At 59.2% G+C, this 25190-nt stretch overlaps 2 protein-coding genes across 7 annotated transcripts; both read left to right on the top strand.

Annotated features, from left to right (window-relative positions):
• Positions 1 to 856: 856 nt before the first annotated feature.
• LOC120324145 lies at positions 857 to 5534 on the top strand. The gene is made up of 7 exons (XM_039385779.1): positions 857 to 1044; positions 1737 to 1808; positions 1897 to 1968; positions 2056 to 2154; positions 4037 to 4108; positions 4647 to 4812; positions 5336 to 5534. Exons 1-7 carry the CDS (start codon positions 939 to 941, stop codon positions 5532 to 5534), a joined length of 786 nt encoding a protein of 261 aa, XP_039241713.1. The 5' UTR covers positions 857 to 938.
• Positions 5535 to 8900: 3366 nt separating this feature from the next.
• Positions 8901 to 24974, top strand: LOC113993965. 6 transcript variants are annotated; one of them, XM_039385773.1, is made up of 21 exons: positions 8901 to 9092; positions 9443 to 9514; positions 9603 to 9674; positions 9762 to 9806; positions 10961 to 11032; positions 11121 to 11192; positions 11280 to 11378; positions 11835 to 11942; positions 20067 to 20132; positions 20614 to 20685; positions 20773 to 20871; positions 20968 to 21075; positions 21707 to 21778; positions 21874 to 21945; positions 22033 to 22134; positions 22590 to 22697; positions 23292 to 23363; positions 23467 to 23538; positions 23627 to 23656; positions 24026 to 24191; positions 24715 to 24974. In XM_039385773.1, exons 1-21 carry the CDS (start codon positions 8996 to 8998, stop codon positions 24917 to 24919), a joined length of 1881 nt encoding a protein of 626 aa, XP_039241707.1. In that variant the 5' UTR covers positions 8901 to 8995; the 3' UTR covers positions 24920 to 24974. The 6 variants fall into 6 exon arrangements, with proteins under 6 accessions (XP_039241707.1, XP_039241710.1, XP_039241709.1 ...); XM_039385776.1 differs by lacking the exons at positions 9443 to 9514; positions 9603 to 9674; positions 9762 to 9806; ... (2 more) ...; positions 11280 to 11378; positions 11835 to 11942 and adding exons at positions 18262 to 18336; positions 18869 to 18940; positions 19028 to 19129; positions 19586 to 19676 and having other exon boundaries at positions 8902 to 9092; positions 20065 to 20132; positions 23627 to 23725; XM_039385775.1 differs by lacking the exons at positions 9443 to 9514; positions 9603 to 9674; positions 9762 to 9806; ... (2 more) ...; positions 11280 to 11378; positions 11835 to 11942 and adding exons at positions 18262 to 18336; positions 18869 to 18940; positions 19028 to 19129; positions 19586 to 19693 and having other exon boundaries at positions 8902 to 9092; positions 23627 to 23725.
• Positions 24975 to 25190: the final 216 nt, after the last annotated feature.

The raw sequence follows: 25190 nt of genomic DNA, 5'->3' as shown, positions 1-25190 counted from the left end.
CAGCCGCTCCCCCAGGGATGTTGCACAGGACCTGGAACGAGTGTGCAGAGCGGCCAGGAGCCAGCCCAGAGCTGCCCAGGCCCCTCTGCAGCTCTAGCCATGTCCATTGACATCTGGCCCCCACGGGGCTCCTCGAGCCCCTGCAGTGCCACAGTTCTCTGAGGCAGGAGGGGATCCCAGCATGCCATGGAAACAGTTCCCATCTCTGTTTGCTTCTAGATGAGGACACTGGTAATGTTTCTCCTTTACATTGGCTGCGTGAAGTTTTGAAGCCATTTAGGCCTCCTGCAGGTAAGCCTCAATATCCACTTAAAGAATAATAATTGACAACATGGCAAGAGCCAGATGACAGAATCTTCTCTGGCTGTTGAGTTACAGGGGTGTCCACAGGGAAGACTTTTCCAGGTCCTGTGCTGGTTCCTCCACAGGAGCCCAGCTCACATGGCAGAGGTGAGTAGTCTGTCCCTGCTGACCTCACAGGCTGAGCTCTGGTTTCTCTAATCCGTTCATTTCAAATGGAACCACCTTCCATTCGGGTCCTCCAAAAGGCAAGAACCAACCTCCAGGAGAGAAAAAGGACCCGTGAGTCACATGCAAGTTCTGAAATAAATTCTGAAGGAACTCAGCAAGGCGAGGTGGATCTTTTCCTCAGACTGAGCCCCAGTGTGCGACATGCGTGCTGCCCACAGCGGGAAGGGATCCATCGCAGCCTCGCTGCCCCGCTGCTGCTTTCCCACCTTGCGGGGCTGTTTCCCCACCTGGCCTGGCTGCAGCTTCTCCCCGGCCTCTGCAGGAAGGCCTTGAGCATCCCCTGACCCCGTGCCCCAAATGCACCACGGGCCCTGCAGACCAGGAGATCCCTTGTATCGTGAAGATGCCACCTCCTTAACGGAGAATGGTCCCATCTGATCCAGGTGTCCCTCTTGCTTTCCCCAGAGATGGACCAAGGGGCTGTTCACAAGTTAATGTTCCCTGAAGGAAGCAGTGGCTCCGTGCCAGGCTCTGCTGAGGGCAGGGAGGCGATGCCAGGCACGGGCACACGGGGTAATTGCTGAGGCGTGGTCATCGGTGTCGGCCATCGGGGTGGCTGTGTGGCAGCAGCTCTTCCCCCAGTGCCCCCTCGGGCCCATCACGGCAGCAGCCAAAGCTGAAAGCACGACAGGTTGGAGGCATCTGGAGCATGTTCTGCAGCCCCTGGGAAACGGGACTCTGGCCCCAAGGTCCCTCCCGCTGCAGCTGCTCCCAGAGCTGGCCCTGAGTCTCGAGAGGCCCAAGGCACCAGAGCAGCCCAGAGCGGGATCCCTCCCGCGAGCCGAGGGCCGGAGCGCTCCCTGGCTCCCACCCTGGGCAGGGGCTCACGTGTCTCCTGAGAGGGCCTGACTTCGTCCTCTTGGGCTGTGGGAGCTGTCCCGGGGCAGGGAGGGATGGGGCTGGCACTGCCTGCTGCAGTCTTCCCCAGGGCTTTAGCCAGGGTTTCCTGAGTGCAGGAGACACCCCTGAGGGGCCCTTGGCTGCTCCAGCCGCTCTCCCAGGGATGTTGCACAGGGCCTGGAACGAGTGTGCAGAGTGGCCAGGAGCCAGCCCAGAGCTGCCCAGGCCCCTCTGCAGCTCTGGCCATGTCCATTGACATCTGGCCCCCACGGGGCTCCCCGAGCCCCTGCAGTGCCACAGTTCTCTGAGGCAGGAGGGGATCCCAGCATGCCATGGAAAGGGTTCCCATCTCTGTTTGCTTCTAGATGACAACACTGGGAATGCTTCTCCATTGGATTGGCTGCGTAAAGTTTTGGGGCCCTTGCAGCCTCCTGAAAGTAAGTTCTCAATGTCCCCTCAAAGAAAAATATTTGACAACATGGCAAGAGCCAGATGACAGAAACTTCTCTGGCTGTTGAGTTACAGGGGTGTCTGCAGGGAGGACTTTTCCAGCTCCTCTTCTGGTTGCTCCGCCCAAACCCACCTCACATGGCAGAGGTGAGTAGTCTGTCCCTGCTGACCTCACAGGCTGAGCTCCGGTTTTCTCTAATCTGTTCATGTCAAATGGAACTGCTTGCCATTCAGGTCCTCCAAGAGGCAAGAGCCAACCTCCAGGAGAGAAAAAGACCCATGAGTCAAATGAAGTTCTGAAAGAAATTTTGAAGGAACTTCAGAAAGGGCAAGGTGGGTCTGTTTCCTCAGCCTGAGCCGTGAGACCCATCAGCCGGGGGCTTTAGATCCACGTGTGGACAGGCAGTGGCTGCACAGCGGGAAGGGATCCATCGCAGCCTCGCTGCCCCGCTGCTGCTTTCTCACCTTGCGGGGCTGTTTCCCCGCCTGGCCTGGCTGCAGCTTCTCCCCGGCCTCTGCAGGAAGGCCTTGAGCATCCCCTGATCCTGTGCCCCAAATGCACCACGGGCCCTGCAGACCAGGAGATCCCCTGCAATTGCCTGGTCTGGTCTCCCGGCAGCTCCGGTGTGGCGGCTGTTTGGAGGAGGGAGTGCCCTGACCCAGCCCCAAAAGCCTGGCTGTTTCCCTGGACCTTTCCCATGTCTTTTATAAGCATTGCCTCCTGAAGATGCCACTTCCCTTATGGAGAACAGCTCCCTCTGATCCAGCTGTCCCTCTTGCTTTCCCCAGAGATGGACCAAGGGGCTCTGTGGCAGGCGGCGTTCCCCAAAGGAAGCAGTGGCTCCGTGCCAGGCTCTGCTGCGGGCAGGGAGGCGATGCCAGGCACGGGCACACGGAGTAATTGCTGAGGCGTGGTCATCGGTGTCGGCCATCGGGGTGGCTGTGTGGCAGCAGCTCTTCCCCCAGTGCCCGCTCGGGCCCATCACGATGTGGGTTCAGTGAGGGTTTGCTCTGCACTCCTGAGAGAGCTCCGAGGGGCCCTTGGCTGCTCCAGCCGCTCCCCCAGGGATGTTGCACAGGGCCTGGAACGAGTGTGCAGAGCGGCCAGGAGCCAGCCCAGAGCTGCCCAGGCCCCTCTGCAGCTCTGGCCATGTCCATTGACATCTGGCCCCCATGGGGCTCCCCGAGCCCCTGCAGTGCCACAGTTCTCTGAGGCAGGAGGGGATCCCAGCATGCCATGGAAACGGTTCCCATCCCTGTTTGCTTCTAGATGGGGATCATGACTTGGATTATCGGGAAATCCTGCTGAATGATGCACTGAATTTCCTGGGGCAACCTGGAGGCAAATTCTCAATGTCCCTTTCCTGACAGAATAATCCCTTTCAATGTGGCAAGAGCTCATTCATGTGCCATTTTCCTTAAGACCCTCTCAAGGTTGCTGGATTGTGGCAATCATGGCCGACTCTTTGCTCAGGCCCAAGAGGGATCCCACAGGATCCCTGTCAGGGGGAGCTTTTAATCTTCTTTCCCTGGAGATGCCAGTTGCTCCCTCCGTGTGGACACGGAGAAGGGCAGAGAGGGAAGGGGCCGGGCTCAGGGCTGTGCCCGGGGGGCTGTGCCTGGCGCGGCTCCTTTGCCGGCCCCTCGGAGCCGGAGGTGCTCCCGCTGCGGCTGCCAAGCCATGGCCCTCGCTGGGGCTGAGTTTGGAGCTGGGGCAGCTCCAGGGAGTCCCTGGTGCCCTGACAGCTCTGCGTGGGGCTCCTTTGGTGCCAGCGAGGGGCCACTGCTGGCCTGTGGGAGCTCTGCCCCTGCTCCTGAGGGGAGGGCAGAGATGAGGGCCCTGCAGGGATCCCGTTGCCCAGTTGCACTCCCTGCCCCTCCGGCCTGAGGGAGAGTCTGAACTGGGTCACGGGAGCTCTTCTGTCCTGCCCTTCTTTGCAGCCAAGCCTGGGGGTGACGGTGATCAGGAACCTGGAGTGGGGCCCAGGACTGAGCCTCCGGAAGGTCGTGTGGGTACGTTGTGGCTTTTCCCCCTGGGAGAGCTGCCAGCTCAGAGCCCAAAGCTGGGCCAGCCGGGCGCCTCTGCAGGGGCCAGGACAGAGACCTGCCCGTGTGTGCCCTGTCCCTGCGGGATCCCCTCACCCCCACTGTACCTCAGGGCTGCCCGTGCAGAGCCCCAGGGATGACACAAGTGTCTCTGCCTGTTGAGTTACAGGGGTGTCCGCAGGGAGGACTTTTCCAGCTCCTCTGCTGATTCCTCTGAGCAAGACCACCTCATATGGCATGAGTGAGTAGTCTGTCCCTGCTGACCTCACAGCCTGAGCTCTGGTTTTCTCTAATCCATTCATGTCAAATGGAACTGCTTGCCATTCAGGTCCTCCAAGAGGCAAGAGCCAACGTCCAGGAGAGAAAAAGACCCTTGAGTCAAATGAAGTTCTGAAAGAAATTTTGAAGGAACTTCAGAAAGGGCGCTCCCTGGCTCCCACCCTGGGCAGAGGGTCTCGTGTCTCCTCAGAGGGCCTGACTCCATCCCCTTGGGCTGTGGGAGCTGTCCCAGGGCAGGGAAGGATGAGGCTGGCACTGCCTGCTGCAGGGATGGGTTGTGTGCGTGTCCCTCAAAGGAGTGACTGCTCAAGCAGCTCCGCTCCCCCCGGGCTCTCCTCCCGGCCTTCTGGGTTTGCTTTGGTGGGACAGCCTGTCCCCAGGGCTGGGAGCCTCCAGGCACCCGCACTGAGGGAAACAGAGAATGTCCTGGCTGTGTCCAACGTGCTGTCGGCTTAGCAGGGGTGCCCAGGACGGGCTAACGCTCCAAATTGCTCCCGCAGATGCAGCCGGTGCCACAACACGTGCTCCCAAGATCCAGGAGAGCACTGGGAGAGATTTCTGTTGGGGAACCGGCTGTTTGAGTGTGATAGTGGCAAGCGTGTTGGAAGGGCTGCTTGTCTTCCTGTTGTGCTGTGCTGGAATCTGGTACTGGAGGGTGAGAAAACGGTGAGTTGTTTGTTGATCTCCCCCTCAAACAGCTTCTTTTGAAGGCAGCTCCTAGCCATGGAACATTCCCAGCCTGGCTGCTGTGGAGCGGCCAGTTAGTCCTTGGCCAAAGAACTCTGCTGAGGGTTCTGCTGCTGTCCAGTGCTGTCCTGGCCTCTCAGCTGCTGGGCCCCTCCTGGGGAGCCCGCTGGGACTGGAGCCAGTGCTGGCTCCAAGTGAGCCTGCCTGGCCAAGAGCAGCCCCAGCAGGACGGGCAGAGGCAAAGCAAGGTGGGGAGGAGAAGGAGCGGGGACGAGATTGCCCTTGGAAGGCAGACGTGCCCTGGCGCCCGCTCCTGCCCAGGGCCCCTGCCCAGAGCCATCCCCCTGCTCGCTGGGGCCTTGAGGGGCAGGTGTCCACCGGGGCCAAGGTGTGCCAGCAGCTCCCCCGTGCTGCTGAGCCTTGCCAGCTCTGGGCCCTGCTGGGCAGCAGAGTCCCTGTGTGCCCCCTGCAGCTGGGCCTCAGCCACCTCCTCTCTCCACAGGCTCCTCTCTGCTCCTGCTCCAGCCCAGCCAAACACCTCGGGCAGGAAGAGCTGGACCTCTCATCTCTGCTCTTCCTGCCCAAAGCCGGCTGTGCTGACGCGGCTGAAGAACGGGCTTCTCACTCTCCTGGTCCAGCTGCCAGGAAAAGGAGCCCCTCTGCCCCCGAGCCCTGCGGCCCCACCCCCCAGCCCCGTCTAAAGGTGGTCCTGCCCTGCCAGGGTTGGGGTTGGCCCACCTTTATGTACAAATAAATAGAAATAACCCCCCCCTTGAGTGTCTGAGTGGTCCCACCAGCAAAGCCCCAAGGCCCCAGCCCTGGCTGAGCTCCGTGCCCGGGCGCAGCCGTGGATGCCCACGGATGTGGGCAGGCAGGCCAAAGAGAGCTGGGCTGGGGGAGCGCTGTGGTGAGGGAACCTTGGGCATGAGGGCACATTTACTAATGCAGTGGGAACCATCTGGGCCTGGGCCTCTCAAATAGGATGCCCAGGAAAAGAGGGAAGCCATCAAGAGCATCTGTAGGGACATTGTAATGTCAGCAGGCAAAACAAGGGGTCTCCTTGTCACCTCTGGGTGCTGTGCTCCTGTCCAGATGCTCTCTGAGCGAGGCTTTGACTGCCTGGGGAGTAACTCAGCTGTGATCACCCACTGCTTGAATGGAGCATTGAGAGGGCAGCCAGGGTAACACCCTGGGATCTGACAAATTTGCAGAACCCATTTGCCAGGGTTTTCAGTAGTGGCTTGCCTTGGAAAAATAGGGGATGGGACTGGACTGTGCTCCATACAGAAGCCCTTCATGGAAGGATTTGCTGCAGAACAGCTCTAGAGAGCACCAACAATCTGGGGGCAACCACACACTCAACCTCCCAGGTCAAAACACTCGGTGTTGCTGGGCTGGGGGTCCCCATATGGCAGGAGGGAATTTGGAGTCCCCCATAAGATGGGACTGGTGTCCCTCAGGAGGCACCCAGGAATATTTTGGGCTGTCTTCTATGGTGTGCAGGGGGCTGAGGTCCCCCATAAGACTTGCAGGGAGCTGAGGACTGGGATGAGGAACATGGTGGGGGCGTTGGATTTTCCTCTAAAGAGGGCAGGGTGTTTGGAATCCTTCATAAGCCATGTAGTGGGCTGTCACTCCTCATGAGGTTCTCAGGGGTTCTGGGGCCTCTTTTTGTGGTGTGCAAGTGCTTAGGGAGCCCCATAACATTTGCAGAGGGCTGAGCCTGGGGCTCAGCCCAGGCTCTCTGGTCTGGGGCCGAGTAGGGCCCTTCCTGGGACAGTCCGGCCGGGCCAGGGACCCGCGGGGCGAAGGGGCCACGGGGCAGCCTGACAAGCTGGGGGGAGGCACAACAAGGGGTCTCCTCACTGAGCTGAAACCAAACACACACCTACAGCCCCGGCGCTTCGCCAGGGCACAGGAGGCACTGCGGGGGGACAGCTGAGCCCGTGGCTTCTCACACCAGCGGCAGCCTGGCACTGGGAGTTCTGAGGCCACGCCTTAGACGGCAGTGACCATGGCCCACAAGCTGGGAAGGTCTTGAGGGGCAGAGACTTTCAACGCTTCTCCCCGGGAAGAGTGGCTGATCCTGGGGTTTTTTTCATCTTTTCCCCTCAAAACCAGTATCTTGACAGGGAGTAACACACCTAAGCTCCAACCTCCTGTGGCCTCTGATGTGCAGGGGTGGTTGTGCAGGCATTTTACAGAAACTGCCCTCCGTTTATTCCCCTGCAGAGCCAATGTCATAACATCCCAAAAAGGGGCTTCTTATTCACTGTTGTCATAGCTGAGATACTCGGACAGATGTTACAATTCCAAGTACTTGGATCCAAAGCTGGCTCAAGTCAGCAAAGGATAAAGTGACAGTGGACACTGCTCAGTTCTTAGGGCAGAGGGAGTGGGAACAGAAAGTGCTCTCCCAAATAAAAAGTTCCATGTTCACTGCTGGTGTTTAATACATCCCTTTGCCTGCAGGAGAGCTTGTTATCTCTTTCCAAGGATGATATTTCTCTGTTCCAGTCACTGGAAGCCCATGGCTGCCGGAATGCAAATGCTATTGTGACCGCCAAGGGAACTGGGAGCCTCAGTTGCAGTAGAGGGACACCCAGCCTTTTTCCTTTAATGTCGTGGCAGTCCAGTCTGCAATGGATGAATTCCTTGCTGCTGTTGGCTAACCCTTGTGCTGGTACCAAGGTGCCATCCCTTGGATGGAGCAGGCAGGGAGGGATCACAGGCCCACGGTGCTGGCGTTGCTGCAGCTGCCCTGATTGCCTGCCTTGGGTTATTTTTATGAATTACGGCATCAAGTCCTTCCCTGTTTCAATATGGGCCACCCCCCAGCCCTGAGTGCACAGCACACACTCGGTGTCGGCGTGGCGGGGGAAGAGCTGGCAGGTGCTGCCGGCAAGAGCGGGAATCACCGACAGGAGGTGAATGTTGGAGCTGGCATTGAGATTGCAGTAGAGCCATGAAACGTCTCGCTTGTGCAATGTCATACAAATCAGTTCTCAGGCCAACAAGTCGACTGGACAGAGCTGTGTGGCGGGATGTGCTCCCCTGGCTGGGAGGGCAGCTCCTGAGATCCATCCCCACACAATCCCTGTAAAGTAACATACATGCAGGTATCCCCCAAAAATGCCAAGGCAGTGGAAAGAATTCAAGAAGGTTCATTTTGAAGACAAGAACATTCAAAAGCATCCAAAGGAAATTCTGCACCAGCTACAAGAGCACTGGGCCTGAGAAAGTCACTGATCTCTTCCAGGCTTCTCTATTATCGCTGCCCCCCCGGCTCTCTCGGGCCCTGTAGCGTGTCTGTAAGCGTTCTCTCTGTGCTCCCGTTGCAGACAGAGAGGCTGAGGACTTGTCTGGTAATGGGGGGAGGGAGAAAGCAGCCAAACTGCCTTAGAGAAAGGTGTTCCTTTTTAGCAGCCAAGTGTGAGAAGGGCCTGAAGAATGTTCTGATGATCTCGTGTTGTTTTATCTAAGCCATGATTTACTGCCTAGGGAGAGCTGAACTGTCCGGTTTGCGATTCACCATGCGGGGATGTGAAGAGGGGTAACTTGAAACTCCAGGGTCTGTGTGTGTGGTGTGTGTGATGTGCATGATGGGCCAGCCTGAGAGAGTGATGGATGTGTGACTTGCAGCTGTGTTCTGTCTTAATTTGCTTAACCACTCCCAGCTGAGAGTGAATGAGATAAAAACCCTAGATCATGGGCAATAAAGCAACTTCTGTCCATTAAATCAGGAGTCCGTAATTCATTCTGTCATATTCCTTTTAGGCAGAAAAGCCTTCCTAAGGACCTAACTCTGTCTCCTCATAACAAAATCTTCTGCAAGCCTTTTCTATCCTCACAATCCCACCCAGGCAGTGAGGTCACAGCAGGGCTGTGAGGTCACAGAGCCCCGTGGTCCCACAGCACCACAATGACCGACCACTCAGTCCCTGACTGCAACTGTTGCGGCAGCAGCGGCGGCGGCAGCGGTGTCAGATTTGGTGGCGTTTGGACAGTGATTTCTGGACAGAGATTACTGGACAGAGATTACTGGACAGAGATTACTGGACAGAGATTTTACAGCAGCGGTGTCAGGACAGCGGTGCCAGGACAGGGGTGTCAGGACAGCGGCGGCAGCAGTAGCTGCCGGACGGTGTGAGGGCGAGGGGCCATGGCCCTTGCTCTCCGCCTCTTCCTCCTCCTCCTCCTGGCAGTGGCCCTGCACGCCAGGGCTGCCCAGGCTGCTCCGGTGCCAGCGCGGGGAGCAGGTGAGCCGGCGGCCTGGGGCACCTTTCCCGGCCAGCGGGCTCTTCTCCCCGGGAAGGGTCTGGGATGGTTTTCCCCAGGGCTTTAGCCAGGGTTTCCTGGGTGCGGAGAGAGACCCAAAGGGTCTTTGGCTGCTCCAGCCGCTCCCCCAGGGATGTTGCACAGGGCCTGGAACGAGTGTGCAGAGCGGCCAGGAGCCAGCCCAGAGCTGCCCAGGCCCCTCTGCAGCTCTGGCCATGTCCATTGACATCTGGATCCCACGGGGCTCCCCGAGCCCCTGCAGTGCCACAGTTCTCTGAGGCAGGAGGGGATCCCAGCATGCCATGGAAACGGTTCCCATCTCTGTTTCCAGATGACAACACTGGGAATGCTTCCCCATTAGACTGGCTGCGTAAAGTTTTGCAGCCCTTGCAGCCTCCTGCAGGTAAGTTTTCAATGTCCCCTCAAAGAAAAATATTTGACAACATGGCAAGAGCCAGATGACAGAAGCTTCTCTGGCTGTTGAGTTACAGGGGTGTCTGCAGGGAGGACTTTTCCAGCTCCTTTTCTGGTTCCTCGGCCCAAACTCCTCTCACATGGCAGAGGTGAGTAGTCTGTCCCTGTTGACCTCACAGGCTGAGCTCCGGTTTTCTCTAATCCGTTCATGTCAAATGGAACTGCTTGCCATTCAGGTCCTCCAAGAGGCAAGAGCCAACGTCCAGGAGAGAAAAAGACCCGTGAGTCAAATGAAGTTCTGAAAGAAATTATGAAGGAACTTCAGAAAGGGCGAGGTGGATCTGTTTCCTCAGCCTGAGCCCAGTGTGGACAGGCAGTGGCTGCACAGCGGGAAGGGATCCATCGCAGCCTCGCTGCCCCGCTGCTGCTTTCCCACCTTGCGGGGCTGTTTCCCCGCCTGGCCTGGCTGCAGCTTCTCCCTGGCCTCTGCAGGAAGGCCTTGAGCATCCCATGACCCCATGCCCCAAATGCACCACGGGCCTTGCAAAGCAGGAGATCCCTTGTATTGCGAAGATGCCACCTCCTTAACGGAGAATGGTCCCATCTGATCCAGGTGTCCCTCTTGCTTTCCCCAGAGATGGACCAAGGGGCTGTTCACAAGTTAATGTTCCCCAAAGGAAGCAGTGGCTCCGTGCCAGGCTCTGCTGAGGGCAGGGAGGCGATGCCAGGCACGGGCACACGGGGTAATTGCTGTGGCGTGGTCAGCCGGTGTCGGCCATCGGGGTGGCTGTGTGACAGCAGCTCTTCCCCCAGTGCCCCCTCGGGCCCGTCACGGCAGCAGCCAAAGCTGAAAGCACGACAGGTTGGAGGCATCTGGAGCATGTTCTGCAGCCCCTGGGAAACGGGACTCTGGCCCCAAGGTCCCTCCCGCTGCAGCTGCTCCCAGCGCTGGCCCTGAGTCTCGAGAGGCCCAAGGCACCAGAGCAGCCCAGAGCGGGATCCCTCCCGCAAGCCGAGGGCCGGAGCGCTCCCTGGCTCCCACCCTGGGCAGGGCTCACGTGTCTCCTGAGAGGGCCTGACTTCGTCCTCTTGGGCTGTGGGAGCTGTCCCGGGGCAGGGAGGGATGGGGCTGGCACTGCCTGCTGCAGTCTTCCCCAGGGCTTTAGCCAGGGTTTCCTGAGTGCAGGAGACACCCCCGAGGGGCCCTTGGCTGCTCCAGCCGCTCCCCCAGGGATGTTGCACAGGGCCTGGAACGAGTGTGCAGAGCGGCCAGGAGCCAGCCCAGAGCTGCCCAGGCCCCTCTGCAGCTCTGGCCATGTCCATTGACATCTGGATCCCACAGGGCTCCCCGAGCCCCTGCAGTGCCACAGTTCTCTGAGGCAGGAGGGGATCCCAGCATGCCATGGAAAGGGTTCCCATCTCTGTTTGCTTCTAGATGAGAACACTGGGAATGCTTCTCCATTGGATTGGCTGCGTAAAGTTTTGGGGCCCTTGCAGCCTCCTGAAAGTAAGTTCTCAATGTCCCCTCAAAGAAAAATATTTGACAACATGGCAAGAGCCAGATGACAGAAACTTCTTTGGCTGTTGAGTTACAGGGGTGTCTGCAGGGAGGACTTTTCCAGCTCCTTTTCTGGTTGCTCCGCCCAAACCAGCCTCACATGGCAGAGGTGAGTAGTCTGTCCCTGTTGACCTCACAGGCTGTGCTCTGGTTTTCTCTAATCTGTTCATGTCAAATGGAACTGCTTGCCATTCAGGTCCTCCAAGAGGCAAGAGCCAACCTCCAGGAGAGAAAAAGACCCATGAGTCAAATGAAGTTCTGAAAGAAATTTTGAAGGAACTTCAGAAAGGGCAAGGTGGGTCTGTTTCCTCAGCCTGAGCCGTGAGACCCATCAGCCGGGGGCTTTAGATCCACGTGTGGACAGGCAGTGGCTGCACAGCGGGAAGGGATCCATCGCAGCCTCGCTGCCCCGCTGCTGCTTTCTCACCTTGCGGGGCTGTTTCCCCGCCTGGCCTGGCTGCAGCTTCTCCCCGGCCTCTGCAGGAAGGCCTTGAGCATCCCATGACCCCGTGCCCCAAATGCACCACGGGCCCTGCAGACCAGGAGATCCCCTGCAATTGCCTGGTCTGGTCTCCCGGCAGCTCCGGTGTGGCGGCTGTTTGGAGGAGGGAGTGCCCTGACCCAGCCCCAAAAGCCTGGCTGTTTCCCTGGACCTTTCCCATGTTCTTTATAAGCATTGCCTCCTGAAGATGCCACTTCCCTTATGGAGAACAGCTCCCTCTGATCCAGCTGTCCCTCTTGCTTTCCCCAGAGATGGACCAAGGGGCTCTGTGGCAGGCGGCGTTCCCCAAAGGAAGCAGTGGCTCCGTGCCAGGCTCTGCTGAGGGCAGGGAGGCGATGCCAGGCACGGGCACACGGGGTAATTGCTGAGGCGTGGTCAGCCGGTGTCACCCATCGGGGTGGCTGTGTGGCAGCAGCTCTTCCCCCAGTGCCCACTCGGGCCCATCACGATGTGGGTTCAGTGAGGGTTTGCTCTGCGCTCCTGAGAGAGTCCCGAGGGGCCCGTGGCTGCTCCAGCCGCTCCCCCAGGGATGTTACACAGGGCCTGGAACGAGTGTGCAGAGCGGCCAGGAGCCAGCCCAGAGCTGCCCAGGCCCCTCTGCAGCTCTGGCCATGTCCATTGACTTCTGGCCCCCATGGGGACCCCCGAGCCCCTGCAGTGCCACAGTTCTCTGAGGCAGGAGGGGATCCCAGCATGCCATGGAAACGGTTCCCATCCCTGTTTGCTTCTAGACAGGAATCATGACTTGGATGATCTGGAAATCCTGCTGAATGATGCACTGAATTTCCTGGGGCAACCCGGAGGCAAATTCTCAGTGTCCCTTTCCTGACAGAATAATCCCTTTCAATGTGGCAAGAGCTCATTCATGTGCCATTTTCCTTAAGACCCTCTCAAGGTTGCTGGATTGTGGCAATCATGGCCGACTCTTTGCTCAGGCCCAAGAGGGATCCCACAGGATCCCTGTCAGGGGGAGCTTTTAATCTTCTTTCCCTGGAAATGCCAGTTGCTCCCTCCGTGTGGACACGGAGAAGGGCAGAGAGGGAAGGGGCCGGGCCCAGGGCTGTGCCCGGGGGGCTGTGCCTGGCGCGGCTCCTTTGCCGGCCCCTCGGAGCCAGAGGTGTTCCCGCTGCGGCTGCCAAGCCATGGGCCTCGCTGGGGCTGAGTTTGGAGCTGGGGCAGATCAGAGCCCAAAGCAGGGCCAGCCGGGCACCTCTGCAGGGGCCAGGACAGAGACCTGCCCGTGTGTGCCCTGTCCCTGCGGGATCCCCTCACCCCCACTGTACCTCAGGGCTGCCCGTGCAGAGCCCCAGGGATGACACAAGTGTCTCTGCCTGTTGAGTTACAGGGGTGTCCGCAGGGAGGACTTTTCCAGCTCCACTGCTGATTCCTCTGAGCAAGACCACCGCATATGGCATGAGTGAGTAGTCTGTCCCTGCTGACCTCACAGCCTGAGCTCCGGTTTTCTCTAATCCATTCATGTCAAATGGAACTGCTTGTCATTCAGGTCCTCCAAGAGGCAAGAGCCAACGTCCAGGAGAGAAAAAGACCCTTGAGTCAAATGAAGTTCTGAAAGAAAATTTGAAGGAACTTCAGAAAGGGCGCTCCCTGGCTCCCACCCTGGGCAGAGGCTCACGTGTCTCCTCAGAGGGCCTGACTCCATCCCCTTGGGCTGTGGGAGCTGTCCCAGGGCAGGGAAGGATGAGGCTGGCACTGCCTGCTGCAGGGATGGGTTGTGTGCGTGTCCCTCAAAGGAGCGACTGCTCAAGCAGCTCCGCTCCCCCCGGGCTCTCCTCCCGGCCTTCTGGGTTTGCTTTGGTGGGACAGCCTGTCCCCAGGGCTGGGAGCCTCCAGGCACCCGCACTGAGGGAAACAGAGAACGTCCTGGCTGTGTCCAACGTGCTGTCGGCTTAGCAGGGGTGCCCAGGACGGGCTAACGCTCCAAATTGCTCCCGCAGATGCAGCCGGTGCCACAACACGTGCTCCCAAGATCCAGGAGAGCACTGGGAGAGATTTCTGTTGGGGAACCGGCTGTTTGAGTGTGATAGTGGCAAGCATGTTGGGTGGGCAGCTTGTCATCATGTGCTGTGCTGGAATCTGGTACTGGAGGGTGAGAAAACGGTGAGTTGTTTGTTGATCTCCCCCTCAAACAGCTTCTTTTGAAGGCAGCTCCTAGCCATGGAACATTCCCAGCCTGGCTGCTGTGGAGCGGCCAGTTAGTCCTTGGCCAAAGAACTCTGCTGAGGGTTCTGCTGCTGTCCAGTGCTGTCCTGGCCTCTCAGCTGCTGGGCCCCTCCTGGGGAGCCCGCTGGGACTGGAGCCAGTGCTGGCTCCAAGTGAGCCTGCGTGGCCAAGAGCAGCCCCAGCAGGACGGGCAGAGGCAAAGCAAGGTGGGGAGGAGAAGGAGCGGGGACGAGATTGCCCTTGGAAGGCAGACGTGCCCTGGCGCCCGCTCCTGCCCAGGGCCCCTGCCCAGAGCCATCCCCCTGCTCGCTGGGGCCTTGAGGGGCAGGTGTCCACCGGGGCCAAGGTGTGCCAGCAGCTCCCCCGTGCTGCTGAGCCTTGCCAGCTCTGGGCCCTGCTGGGCAGCAGAGTCCCTGTGTGCCCCCTGCAGCTGGGCCTCAGCCACCTCCTCTCTCCACAGGCTCCTCTCTGCTCCTGCTCCAGCCCAGCCAAACACCTCGGGCAGGAAGAGCTGGACCTCTCATCTCTGCTCTTCCTGCCCAAAGCCGGCCGTGCTGACGCGGCTGAAGAACGGGCTTCTCACTCTCCTGGTCCAGCTGCCAGGAAAAGGAGCCCCTCTGCCCCCGAGCCCTGCGGCCCCACCCCCCAGCCCCGTCTAAAGGTGGTCCTGCCCTGCCAGGGTTGGGGTTGGCCCACCTTTATGTACAAATAAATAGAAATAACCCCCCCCTTGAGTGTCTGAGTGGTCCCACCAGCAAAGCCCCAAGGCCCCAGCCCTGGCTGAGCTCCGTGCCCGGGCGCAGCCGTGGATGCCCACGGTGTGGGCAGGCAGGAGCCAGGCTGGGGCTGGGGGAGCCTGTGGTGAGGGACCTTGGGCTGAGGGCACCTTTACTGCAGTGGGACCATCTGGGCCTGGGCCTCTCAGATAGGATGCCCAGGAAAAGAGGGAAGCCATCAAGAGCATCTGTAGGGACATTGTAATGTCAGCAGGCAAAACAAGGGGTCTCCTTGTCACCTCTGGGTGCTGTGCTCCTGTCCAGATGCTCTCTGAGTGAGGCTTTGACTGCCTGGGGAGTAACTCAGCTGTGATCACCCACTGCTTGAATGGAGCATTGAGAGGGCAGCCAGGGTAACACCCTGGGATCTGACAAATTTGCAGAACCCATTTGCCAGGGTTTTCAGTAGTGGCTTGCCTTGGAAAAATAGGGGATGGGACTGGACTGTGCTCCATACAGAAGCCCTTCATGGAAGGATTTGCTGCAGAACAGCTCTAGAGAGCACCAACAATCCGGGGGCAACGACACACTCAACTTCCCAGGTCAAAACACTCGGTGTTGCTGGGATGGGGTCCCCATATGGCAGGAGGGAATTTGGAGTCCCCCGTAAGGTGGGACTGGTGTCCCTCAGGAGGCACTCAGGCATATTTGGAGGTGTCTTCTATGGTGTGCAGGGGTGAGGGCCCCTGAAGAAGTGGGGGGGGGCTGCAGTCCCTTGTGAGGCACCCAGGCATATTTTGGGGTCTCTCCTGAGGGCTGCAGGGGGCTGAGGTCCCCCATAAGACTTGCAGGGGGCTGAGGACTGTCATGAGGAACATGGTGGGGGGTTTGGATTTTCCTTTAAGGCGGGCAGGGGGTTTGGGGTTTTTCCTAAGCCGTGCAGGGGGCTGCGGCCTCTCATGAGGTTCTCAGGGGGTCTGGGGCCTCTTCTGTGGTGTGCAGGTGCCTGGAGACCCTTTAAGGCACGCAGGGGGCTGGGGTCCCTCGTGTGGCACACAGGGATATTTTGGGGTCTCTCCTAAGGCGTGCTGGGGGCTGGGGTCCCTTGGCAGGCACGCAGCAGGGTTAAACTTTAGGGGGTTTCTTGCTGTTCTTCCCTTGCCCAGCTCTGAGTCGAGGCCATGCCGAGCTGGGAGCAAATGTGCTGTCCCTGCTCTGCCCAGGCTCCTGGAACAGCAGGCGGGCCCATCCCATCCCATCCCATCCCATCCCATCCCATCCCATCCCATCCCATCCCATCCCATCCCATCCCATCCCATCCCATCCCACCCCATCCCATCCCATCCCATCCCATCCCGGGGCCCTTCCCAGGGCAGTCTGGCCGGGCCAGGGACCCGCGGGGCGAAGGGGCCGTGGGGCAGCCTGACGAGCCGGGGGGAGGCACAACAAGGGGCCTCCTCGCTGAGCCCTTGGCTGGAGCTTTTCCGAAGCAGAATTCCGGTGTTAAGAGCCTCCAAAGCAGCCAAGAGCCAGAGGAGCTCACGGAAACTTTCATGCGAATCCAAGGCAGACCCCACTGCACACCCCGCGCTGAGCTCTCTGCCCCTGACAGCGCTCGCAGCCTCTTTTCTCCCGTGCCCGAGCGCGGGTCCCTCCCCGTTCCCCCGCTGGCCCAGGGACCGCGGGGTTACACCTTCCCCACACGCCCACAGCGCCCCCAGTCCACGGCCAGCAGGGGAAGGGGCCCCGGCCTTGCCCAAAGGGGGGCCCGAGTCTTTGCTGCTGGTTGGTCCCCTTGTCTCTGGGCAAACTGCACCTCTCTGTGTCTGACAACTGCACCACCAGGCCCTTGGCACTGCACCGCCGACTTTGCAAGAGCGCCTCTTCATCCCTAAGAGAGCCCAACACACGCCTACAGCCCCGGCGCTTCGCCAGGGCACAGGAGGCACTGCGGGGGGACAGCTGAGCCCGTGGCTTCTCACACCAGCGGGAGCCTGGCACTGGGAGTTCCGAGGCCACGCCTTAGACGGCAGTGACCATGGCCCACAAGCTGGGAAGGTCTTGAGGGGCAGAGACTTTCAACGCTTCTCCCCGGGAAGAGTGGCTGATCCTGGGTTTTTTTTCATCTTTTCCCCTCAAAACCAATATCTTGACGGGGAGTAACACACCTTAGCTCCACCCTCCTGTGGCCTCTGATGTGCAGGGGTGGTTGTGCAGGCATTTTACAGAAACTGCCCTCCGTTTATTCCCCTGCAGAACCAATGGCATAACATCCCAAAAAGGGGCTTCTTATTCACTGTTGTCATAGCTGACATACTCGGACAGATGTTACAATTCCAAGTACTTGGATCCAAAGCTGGCTCAAGTCAGCAAAGGCTAAAGTGACAGTGGACACTGCTCAGTTCTTAGGGCAGAGGGAGTGGGAACAGAAAGTGCTCTCCCAAATAAAGAGTTCCACGTTCACTGCTGGTGTTTAATACATCCCTTTGCCTGCAGGAGAGCTTGTTATCTCTTTCCAAGGATGGCATTTCTCCGTTCCAGCCACTGGAAGCCCATGGCTGCCGGAATGCAAATGCTATTGCGACCGCCAAGGGAACTGGGAGCCTCAGTTGCAGTAGAGGGACACCCAGCCTTTTTCCTTTAATGTCGTGGCAGTCCAGTCTGCAATGGATGAATTCCTTGCTGCTGTTGGCTAACCCTTGTGCTGGTACCAAGGTGCCATCCCTTGGATGGAGCAGGCAGGGAGGGATCACAGGCCCACGGTGCTGGCGTTGCTGCAGCTGCCCTGATTGCCTGCCTTGGGTTATTTTTATGAATTACGGCATCAAGTCCTTCCCTGTTTCAATATGGGCCACCCCCCAGCCCTGAGTGCACAGCACACACTCGGTGTCGGCGTGGCGGGGGAAGAGCTGGCAGGTGCTGCCGGCAAGAGCGGGAATCACCGACAGGAGGTGAATGTTGGAGCTGGCATTGAGATTGCAGTAGAGCCATGAAACGTCTCACTTGTGCAATGTCATACAAATCAGTTCTCAGGCCAACAAGTCGACTGGACAGAGCTGTGTGGCGGGATGTGCTCCCCTGGCTGGGAGGGCAGCTCCTGATATGTGTCCCTGCACAATCCCCCCCAGACAGTGAGGTCACAGCAGGACTGTGAGGTCACAGAGCCCTGTGGTCCCACAGTGCAACAATGACCAACCACTTGGTCCCTGACCACAACCGGGGCGGCGGCAGCGGCGGCGTTTGGATGAAGATTACTGGACGAAGATTACCAGACAGAGATTGTACAACAGGGGTGTCAGGACAGCGGCGGCAGCAGTAGCTGCCGGACGGTGTGAGGGCGAGGGGCCATGGCCCTTGCTCTCCGCCTCTTCCTCCTCCTCCTCCTGGCAGTGGCCCTGCACGCCAGGGCTGCCCAGGCTGCTCCGGTGCCAGTGCGGGGAGCAGGTGAGCCGGCGGCCTGGGGCACCTTTCCCGGCCAGCGGGCTCTTCTCCCCGGGAAGTGTCTGGGATGGTTTTCCCCAGGGCTTTAGCCAGGGTTTCCTGGGTGTGGAGAGAGCCCCAAAGGGTCCTTGGCTGCTCCAGCCGCTCCCCCAGGGATGTTGCACAGGGCCTGGAACGAGTGTGCAGAGCGGCCAGGAGCCAGCCCAGAGCTGCCCAGGCCCCTCTGCAGCTCTGGCCATGTCCGTTGACATCTGGCCCCCATGGGGACCCCCCGAGCCCCTGCAGTGCTCCAGTCCCAGCATGCCATGGAAACAGTTCCCACCTCTGTTGGCTTCTAGATGAGGATCAAGACTTGGATAATGTGAAAGCTGGAAATGTGGATGATGATTTGAATTTCCTGGAGCAACCTGGAGGCAAGTTCTCAGTGTCCCTTTCCTGACAGAATAATCCCTTTCAGCGTGGCAAGAGCTCATTCATGTGCCATTTTCCTTAAGACCCTCTCAAGGTTGCTGGATTGTGGCAATCATGGCCGACTCTTTGCTCAGGCCCAAGAGGGATCCCACAGGATCCCTGTCAGGGGGAGCTTTTAATCTTCTTTCCCTGGAGATGCCAGTTGCTCCCTCCGTGTGGACACGGAGAAGGGCAGAGAGGGAAGGGGCCGGGCCCAGGGCTGTGCCCGGGGGGCTGTGCCTGGCGCGGCTCCTTTGCCGGCCCCTCGGAGCCGGAGGTGCTCCCGCTGCGGCTGCCAAGCCATGGCCCTCGCTGGGGCTGAGTTTGGAGCTGGGGCAGCTCCAGGGAGTCCCTGGTGCCCTGACAGCTCTGCGTGGGGCTCCTTTGGTGCCAGTGAGGGGTCACTGCTGGCCTGTGGGAGCTCTGCCCCTGCTTCTGAGCGGAGGGCAGAGATGAGGGCCCTGCAGTGAAGTATGTCTGGTTGTTGAGTTACAGCGGTGTCCGCGGGGAGGACTTTTCCAGCTGCTGTGCTGGTTGTTCCATACAAGCTAAACTCACATCATAGGGGTGAGTAGTCTGTCCCTGCTGACCTCACAGGCTGAGCTCTGGTTTTCTCTAATCCATTCATGTCAAATGGAACTGCTTCTCATTCAGGTCCTCCAGGAGGCAAGAGCCAACCTCAAGGTGCAAAGAAATCCCAGGAGCCATCTGAAGGCATGAGGCAGATGCTGAAGGAAATGCTGCAGGCAGGGCCTGGTGGGTCTGTTTCCTCATCCTGAGCCGTGAGACCCATCAGCCGGGGGCTTTAGATCCACGTGTGGACAGGCAGTGGCTGCACAGCGGGAAGGGATCCATCGCAGCCTCGCTGCCCCGCTGCTGCTTTCCCGCCTTGCGGGGCTGTTTCCCCGCCTGGCCTGGCTGCAGCTTCTCCCCGGCCTCTGCAGGAAGGCCTTGAGCATCCCCTGATCCTGTGCCCCAAATGCACCACGGGCCCTGCAGACCAGGAGATCCCCTGCAATTGCCTGGTCTGGTCTCCCGGCAGCTCCGGTGTGGCGGCTGTTTGGAGGAGGGAGTGCCCTGACCCAGCCCCAAAAGCCTGGCTGTTTCCCTGGACCTTTCCCATGTCTTTTATAAGCATTGCCTCCTGAAGATGCCACTTCCCTTATGGAGAACAGCTCCCTCTGATCCAGCTGTCCCTCTTGCTTTCCCCAGAGATGGACCGAGGGGCTCTGTGGCAGGCGGCGTTCCCCAAAGGAAGCAGTGGCTCCGTGCCAGGCTCTGCTGCGGGCAGGGAGGCGATGCCAGTCACGGGCACACGGGGTAATTGCTGAGGCGTGGTCATCGGTGTCGGCCATCGGGGTGGCTGTGTGGCAGCAGCTCTTCCCCCAGTGCCCGCTCGGGCCCATCATGATCTGGGTTCAGTGAGGGTTTGCTCTGCACTCCTGAGAGAGCCCCGAGGGGCCCGTGGCTGCTCCAGCCGCTCCCCCAGGGATGTTGCACAGGGCCTGGAACGAGTGTGCAGAGCGGCCAGGAGCCAGCCCAGAGCTGCCCAGGCCCCTCTGCAGCTCTGGCCATGTCCATTGACATCTGGATCCCACGGGGCTCCCCGAGCCCCTGCAGTGCCGCAGTTCTCTGAGGCAGGAGGGGATCCCAGCATGCCATGGAAACGGTTCCCATCCCTGTTTGCTTCTAGATCATGACTTGGATTACCTGCAAGTTCTTGTGGATGATGCTTTGAGTTTCCTGGAGCAACCTGGAGGCAAGTTCTCAGTGTCCCTTTCCTGGCAGAATAATCATTGTCAGTCTTTCAAGAGCTCATTCATGTGCCATTTTCCTTAAGACCCTCTCAAGGTTGCTGGATTGTGGCAATCATGGCCAACTCTTTGCTCAGGCCCAAGAGGGATCCCACAGGATCCCTGTCAGGGGGAGCTTTTAATCTTCTTTCCCTGGAGATGCCAGTTGCTCCCTCCGTGTGGACACGGAGAAGGGCAGAGAGGGAAGGGGCCGGGCCCAGGGCTGTGCCCGGGGGGCTGTGCCTGGCGCGGCTCCTTTGCCGGCCCCTCGGAGCCGGAGGTGCTCCCGCTGCGGCTGCCAAGCCATGGCCCTCGCTGGGGCTGAGTTTGGAGCTGGGGCAGCTCCAGGGAGTCCCTGGTGCCCTGACAGCTCTGCGTGGGGCTCCTTTGGTCCCAACATGTAGATCAGCAGGTATGACAGAATCTTCTCTGGCTGTTGAGTTACAGGGGTGTCTGCGGGGAAGACTTTTCCAGCTCCTCTGCTGGTTCCTTTGCACAAGCGCAATTCACATGGCAAGGGTGAGTAGTCTGTCCCTGCTGACCTCACAGGCTGAGTTCTGGTTTTCTCTAATCTGTTCATATCAAATGGAACTACTTCCCATTCAGGTCCTCTGAAAGGCAGGAGTGAAGCTGAAGGAGACAAAGAATTTCTTGAATCAAATGAAATCCTGAGAGAAATTGTGAAGGAACTGATGAGAGGGCGAGGTGGGTCTGTTTCTCTCAGCCTGAGCTGTGACACTCATCAGCCGGAGCCTTTAGATCAGTCTCATCTGATCCAGCTGTCCCTCTTGCTTTCCCCAGAGATGGACCAAGGGGCTCTGTGGCAGGCGGCGTTCCCCAAAGGAAGCAGTGGCTCCGTGCCAGGCTCTGCTGCGGGCAGGGAGGCGATGCCAGGCACGGGCACACGGGGTAATTGCTGTGGCGTGGTCATCGGTGTCGGCCATCGGGGTGGCTGTGTGGCAGCAGCTCTTCCCCCAGTGCCTGCTCGGGCACGTCACGGCAAGAAGACCAAAACAAAATAGATTAATCCTGAGCAGACTCAGGGAACTTGGGTACTGAGCAGTCCTGTTGAGAGACCTCAGTGAGGAGCATTGCCTGAAACATTGGAGCAGCTGCAAGGGGTGCCCCTACTGGGGAAAAAAAGCAGATGGGGAGAGCAAGGCTCCAGTACCTCCTCAGAGGGCCTGACTCAGTCCCTTTGGGCTGTGGGCAATGGCTGGGAGGCGGGAGGACTAGTTGTGGCACTGCCAGATGCAGGGCTTTAGTGCAGGGCTTTAGTGAGGGTTTGTGGCACAGAGCCCCGAGGGGCCCGTGGCTGCTCCAGCCGCTCCCCCAGGGATGTTGCACAGGGCCTGGAACGAGTGTGCAGAGCGGCCAGGAGCCAGCCCAGAGCTGCCCAGGCCCCTCTGCAGCTCTGGCCATGTCCATTGACATCTGGCCCCCACGGGGCTCCCCGAGCCCTTGCAGTGCCACAGTTCTCTGAGGCAGGAGGGGATCCCAGCATGCCATGGAAACGGTTCCCATCTCTGTTTGCTTCTAGATGAGGGTGCTGGGAATGCGTCGCCATTGGATTGGCTGCATGAAGTTTTGGAGCCCGTGCAACCTCCGGCAGGTAAATCCCCTCAGAGAATAATAATTCTATATTTTATAAACAATAAACGTGGAAAGATCCAGGTGACAGAAACTTCTCTGGCTATTGAGTTACAGGGGTGTCTGCAGGGAGGACTTTTCCAGCTCCTCTACTGCTTGTTCCATACAAGCTAAACTCACATCATAGGGGTGAGTAGTCTGTCCCTGCTGACCTCACAGGCTGAGCTCTGGTTTTCTCTAATCCATTCATGTCAAATGGAACTGCTTGCCATTCAGGTCCTCCAGGAGGCAAGAGCCAACCTCAAGGTGCAAAGAAATCCCAGGAGCCATCTGAAGGCATGAGGCAGATGCTGAAGGGAGTGCTGCAGGGAGGGCCTGGTGGGTCTATTTCCTCAGCCTGAGCCGTGAGACCCATCAGCCGGGGGCTTTAGATCCACGTGTGGACAGGCAGTGGCTGCACAGCAGGAAGGGATCCATCGCAGCCTCGCTGCCCCGCTGCTGCTTTCCCGCCTTGCGGGGCTGTTTCCCCACCTGGCCTGGCTGCAGCTTCTCCCCAGCCTCTGCAGGAAGGCCTTGAGCATCCCATGACCCCGTGCCCCAAATGCACCACGGGCCCTGCAGACCAGGAGATCCCCTGCAATTGCCTGGTCTGCTCTCCCGGCAGCTCCGGTGTGGCGGCTGTTTGGAGGAGGGAGTGCCCTGACCCAGCCCCAAAAGCCTGGCTGTTTCCCTGGACCTTTCCCATGTCTTTTATAAGCATTGCCCCAGAAGATGCCACTTCCCTTATGGAGAACAGCTCCCTCTGATCCAGTTGTCCCTCTTGCTTTCCCCAGAGATGGACCAAGAGGCTGTTCAGAAGTCAGTGTTCCCCAAAGGAAGCAGTGGCTCCATGCCAGGCTCTGCTGAGGGCAGGGAGGCGATGCCAGGCACGGGCACACGGGGTAATTGCTGTGGCGTGGTCATCGGTGTCGGCCATCGGGGTGGCTGTGTGGCAGCAGCTCTTCCCCCAGTGCCCCCTCGGGCCCGTCACGACAGCAGCCAAAGCTGAAAGTACGACAGGTTGGAGGCATCTGGAGCATGTTCTGCAGCCCCTGGGAAACGGGACTCTGGCCCCAAGGTCCCTCCCGCTGCAGCTGCTCCCATTGTTGCAGAAAGCAAGGCTCCAGTGTCTCATAAGTGGGCCTGACTATCCACTGTAGAAACTTTCTCCCAGGGAAGGATGTTTTGTTGTGGCACTGCCTGCTGCAGTTTTTCCCCAGGGCTTTAGCCAGGGTTTCCTGAGTGCGGAGAGAGCCCCAAAGGGTCCTTGGCTGCTCCAGTCGCTCCCCCAGGGATGTTGCACAGGGCCTGGAACGAGTGTGCAGAGCGGCCAGGAGCCAGCCCAGAGCTGCCCAGGCCCCTCTGCAGCTCTGGCCATGTCCATTGACATCTGGCCCCCACGGGGCTCCCCGAGCCCCTGCAGTGCCACAGTTCTCTGAGGCAGGAGGGGATCCCAGCATGCCGTGGAAACAGTTCCCATCTCTGTTGGCTTCTAGATGAGGGTGCTGGGAATGCTTCTCCATTGGATTGGCTGCATGATGTTTTGGGGCCCTTGATGTCCCCTGCAGGTAAAGTGTCATTTTTCCTCAAAGATCAATTACTCGAAATTCTAAACCCAACAAATGTCGCAAGAGCCAGATGACAGAATCTTCTCTGGCTGTTGAGTTACAGGCGTATCTGCAGGGAAGACTTTTCCAGCTCCTCTGCTGGTTGTTCCACACAAGCCCAGCTCACATGGCAGGGGTGAGTAGTCTGTCCCTGCTGACCTCACAGGCTGAGCTCTGGTTTTCTCTAATCCGTTCCTGTCAAATGAAACTAACTTTCCATTCAGGTCCTCCAAGAGGCAAGAACCAACCTCCAGGTGAAAAGAAATCCCAGGAGCCATCTGAAGGCATGAGAGAAATACTAAATGAACTGGGGAGAGGTCAGGGTGGGTCCCTTTCCCTCAGCCTGAGCTGTGAGGCTCATCAGCTGGGGGCTTTACATCCACATGTGGCTGCACAGCGGGAAGGGATCCATCGCAGCCTCTCTGGACTGGGGCTCATGTGTCTCCTGAGAGGGTCTGACCCTTTTGGCTGTGGGAGCTGTCCTGGAGCAGGGAGGATCAGTGCTGGTACTGCCTCCAGGCACCCGCACTGAGGGAACCAGAGAATGTCCTGGCTGTGTCCAACGTGCTGTCGGCTTAGCAGGGGTGCCCAGGACGGGCTAACGCTCCAAATTGCTCCCGCAGATGCAGCCAGTGCCACAACACGTGCTCCCAAGATCCAGAAGAGTGCAGGAAGAGATTTCTGTCGAGGAACACGCTGTTTGATTGTGATAATGGCAAGCATGTTGGGTGGGTTGCTTGCCATCATGTCATGCTGTGCTGGAATCTGGTACTGGAGGGTGAGAAAACGGTGAGTTGTTTGTTGATCTCCCCCTCAAACAGCTTCTTTTGAAGGCAGCTCCTAGCCATGGAACATTCCCAGCCTGGCTGCTGTGGAGCGGCCAGTTAGTCCTTGGTCAAGGAACTCTGCTGAGGGTTCTGCTGCTGTCCAGTGCTGTCCTGGCCTCTCAGCTGCTGGGCCCCTCCTGGGGAGCCCGCTGGGACTGGAGCCAGTGCTGGCTCCAAGTGAGCCTGCGTGGCCAAGAGCAGCCCCAGCAGGACGGGCAGAGGCAAAGCAAGGTGGGGAGGAGAAGGAGCGGGGACGAGATTGCCCTTGGAAGGCAGACGTGCCCTGGCGCCCGCTCCTGCCCAGGGCCCCTGCCCAGAGCCATCCCCCTGCTCGCTGGGGCCTTGAGGGGCAGGTGTCCACCGGGGCCAAGGTGTGCCAGCAGCTCCCCCGTGCTGCTGAGCCTTGCCAGCTCTGGGCCCTGCTGGGCAGCAGAGTCCCTGTGTGCCCCCTGCAGCTGGGCCTCAGCCACCTCCTCTCTCCACAGGCAAGAGAGCAGCCTTGCTCCTGCTCCAGAGCAGCCAAACACCTCGGGCAGGAAGAGCAGGACCTCTCACCCTCACTCTTTGTACCCTTGCTCAGCTGCGTTGCCACGGCTGCAGCACCTGCTTTTTGATGTCAAGGTCCAGCTGCCACCAAAACGTTCCTCTCTGCCTCTAAACCCACTGATCGCACCCTATGACGCGGACTGAAGTTGGTCCTTTCCTGCCCACCCCTTTTGTTCAAATAAAGATAGATTCAGCATCACTTGAGTGTCCGGGTGGTCCCACCAGCAAAGCCCCAAGGCCCCAGCCCTGGCTGAGCTCCGTGCCCGGGCGCAGCCGTGGATGCCCACGGTGTGGGCAGGCAGGAGCCAGGCTGGAGCTCCTGTGACCAGCAGCAGGGCCCTGAGGGGCTGGGGCAGTCCGTGGTGAGGGTCCTTGGGCTGAGGGCACATCTATTGCAGCAGGACCATGTGGTCCT

Source organism: Pipra filicauda, unplaced genomic scaffold (genome assembly GCF_003945595.2).
Source record: "Pipra filicauda isolate LSUMZ 115617 unplaced genomic scaffold, ASM394559v2 scaffold433_size896684_pilon, whole genome shotgun sequence".
NCBI lineage: Eukaryota > Metazoa > Chordata > Aves > Passeriformes > Pipridae > Pipra > Pipra filicauda.
The sequence above is the reverse complement of the archived record's forward strand: the minus strand, read 5'-3'. Positions and strand labels throughout refer to the sequence as shown.

Bases quoted from the DNA above. Each gene is read 5' to 3' on its own strand.
- LOC113993965 (XM_039385773.1), top strand. From the start codon at position 8,996: ATGGCCCTTGCTCTCCGCCTCTTCCTCCTCCTCCTCCTGGCAGTGGCC. The intron at 23,657-24,025 runs GTGAAAAGAAAT...TTGCTCCCGCAG, and splicing joins AGGCAAGAACCAACCTCCAG to ATGCAGCCAGTGCCACAACA. The intron at 24,192-24,714 runs GTGAGTTGTTTG...CTCTCTCCACAG, and splicing joins TACTGGAGGGTGAGAAAACG to GCAAGAGAGCAGCCTTGCTC.
- LOC120324145 (XM_039385779.1), top strand. From the start codon at position 939: ATGGACCAAGGGGCTGTTCACAAGTTAATGTTCCCTGAAGGAAGCAGT. The intron at 1,969-2,055 runs GTGAGTAGTCTG...CTTGCCATTCAG, and splicing joins ACCCACCTCACATGGCAGAG to GTCCTCCAAGAGGCAAGAGC. The intron at 4,109-4,646 runs GTGAGTAGTCTG...TTGCTCCCGCAG, and splicing joins GACCACCTCATATGGCATGA to ATGCAGCCGGTGCCACAACA.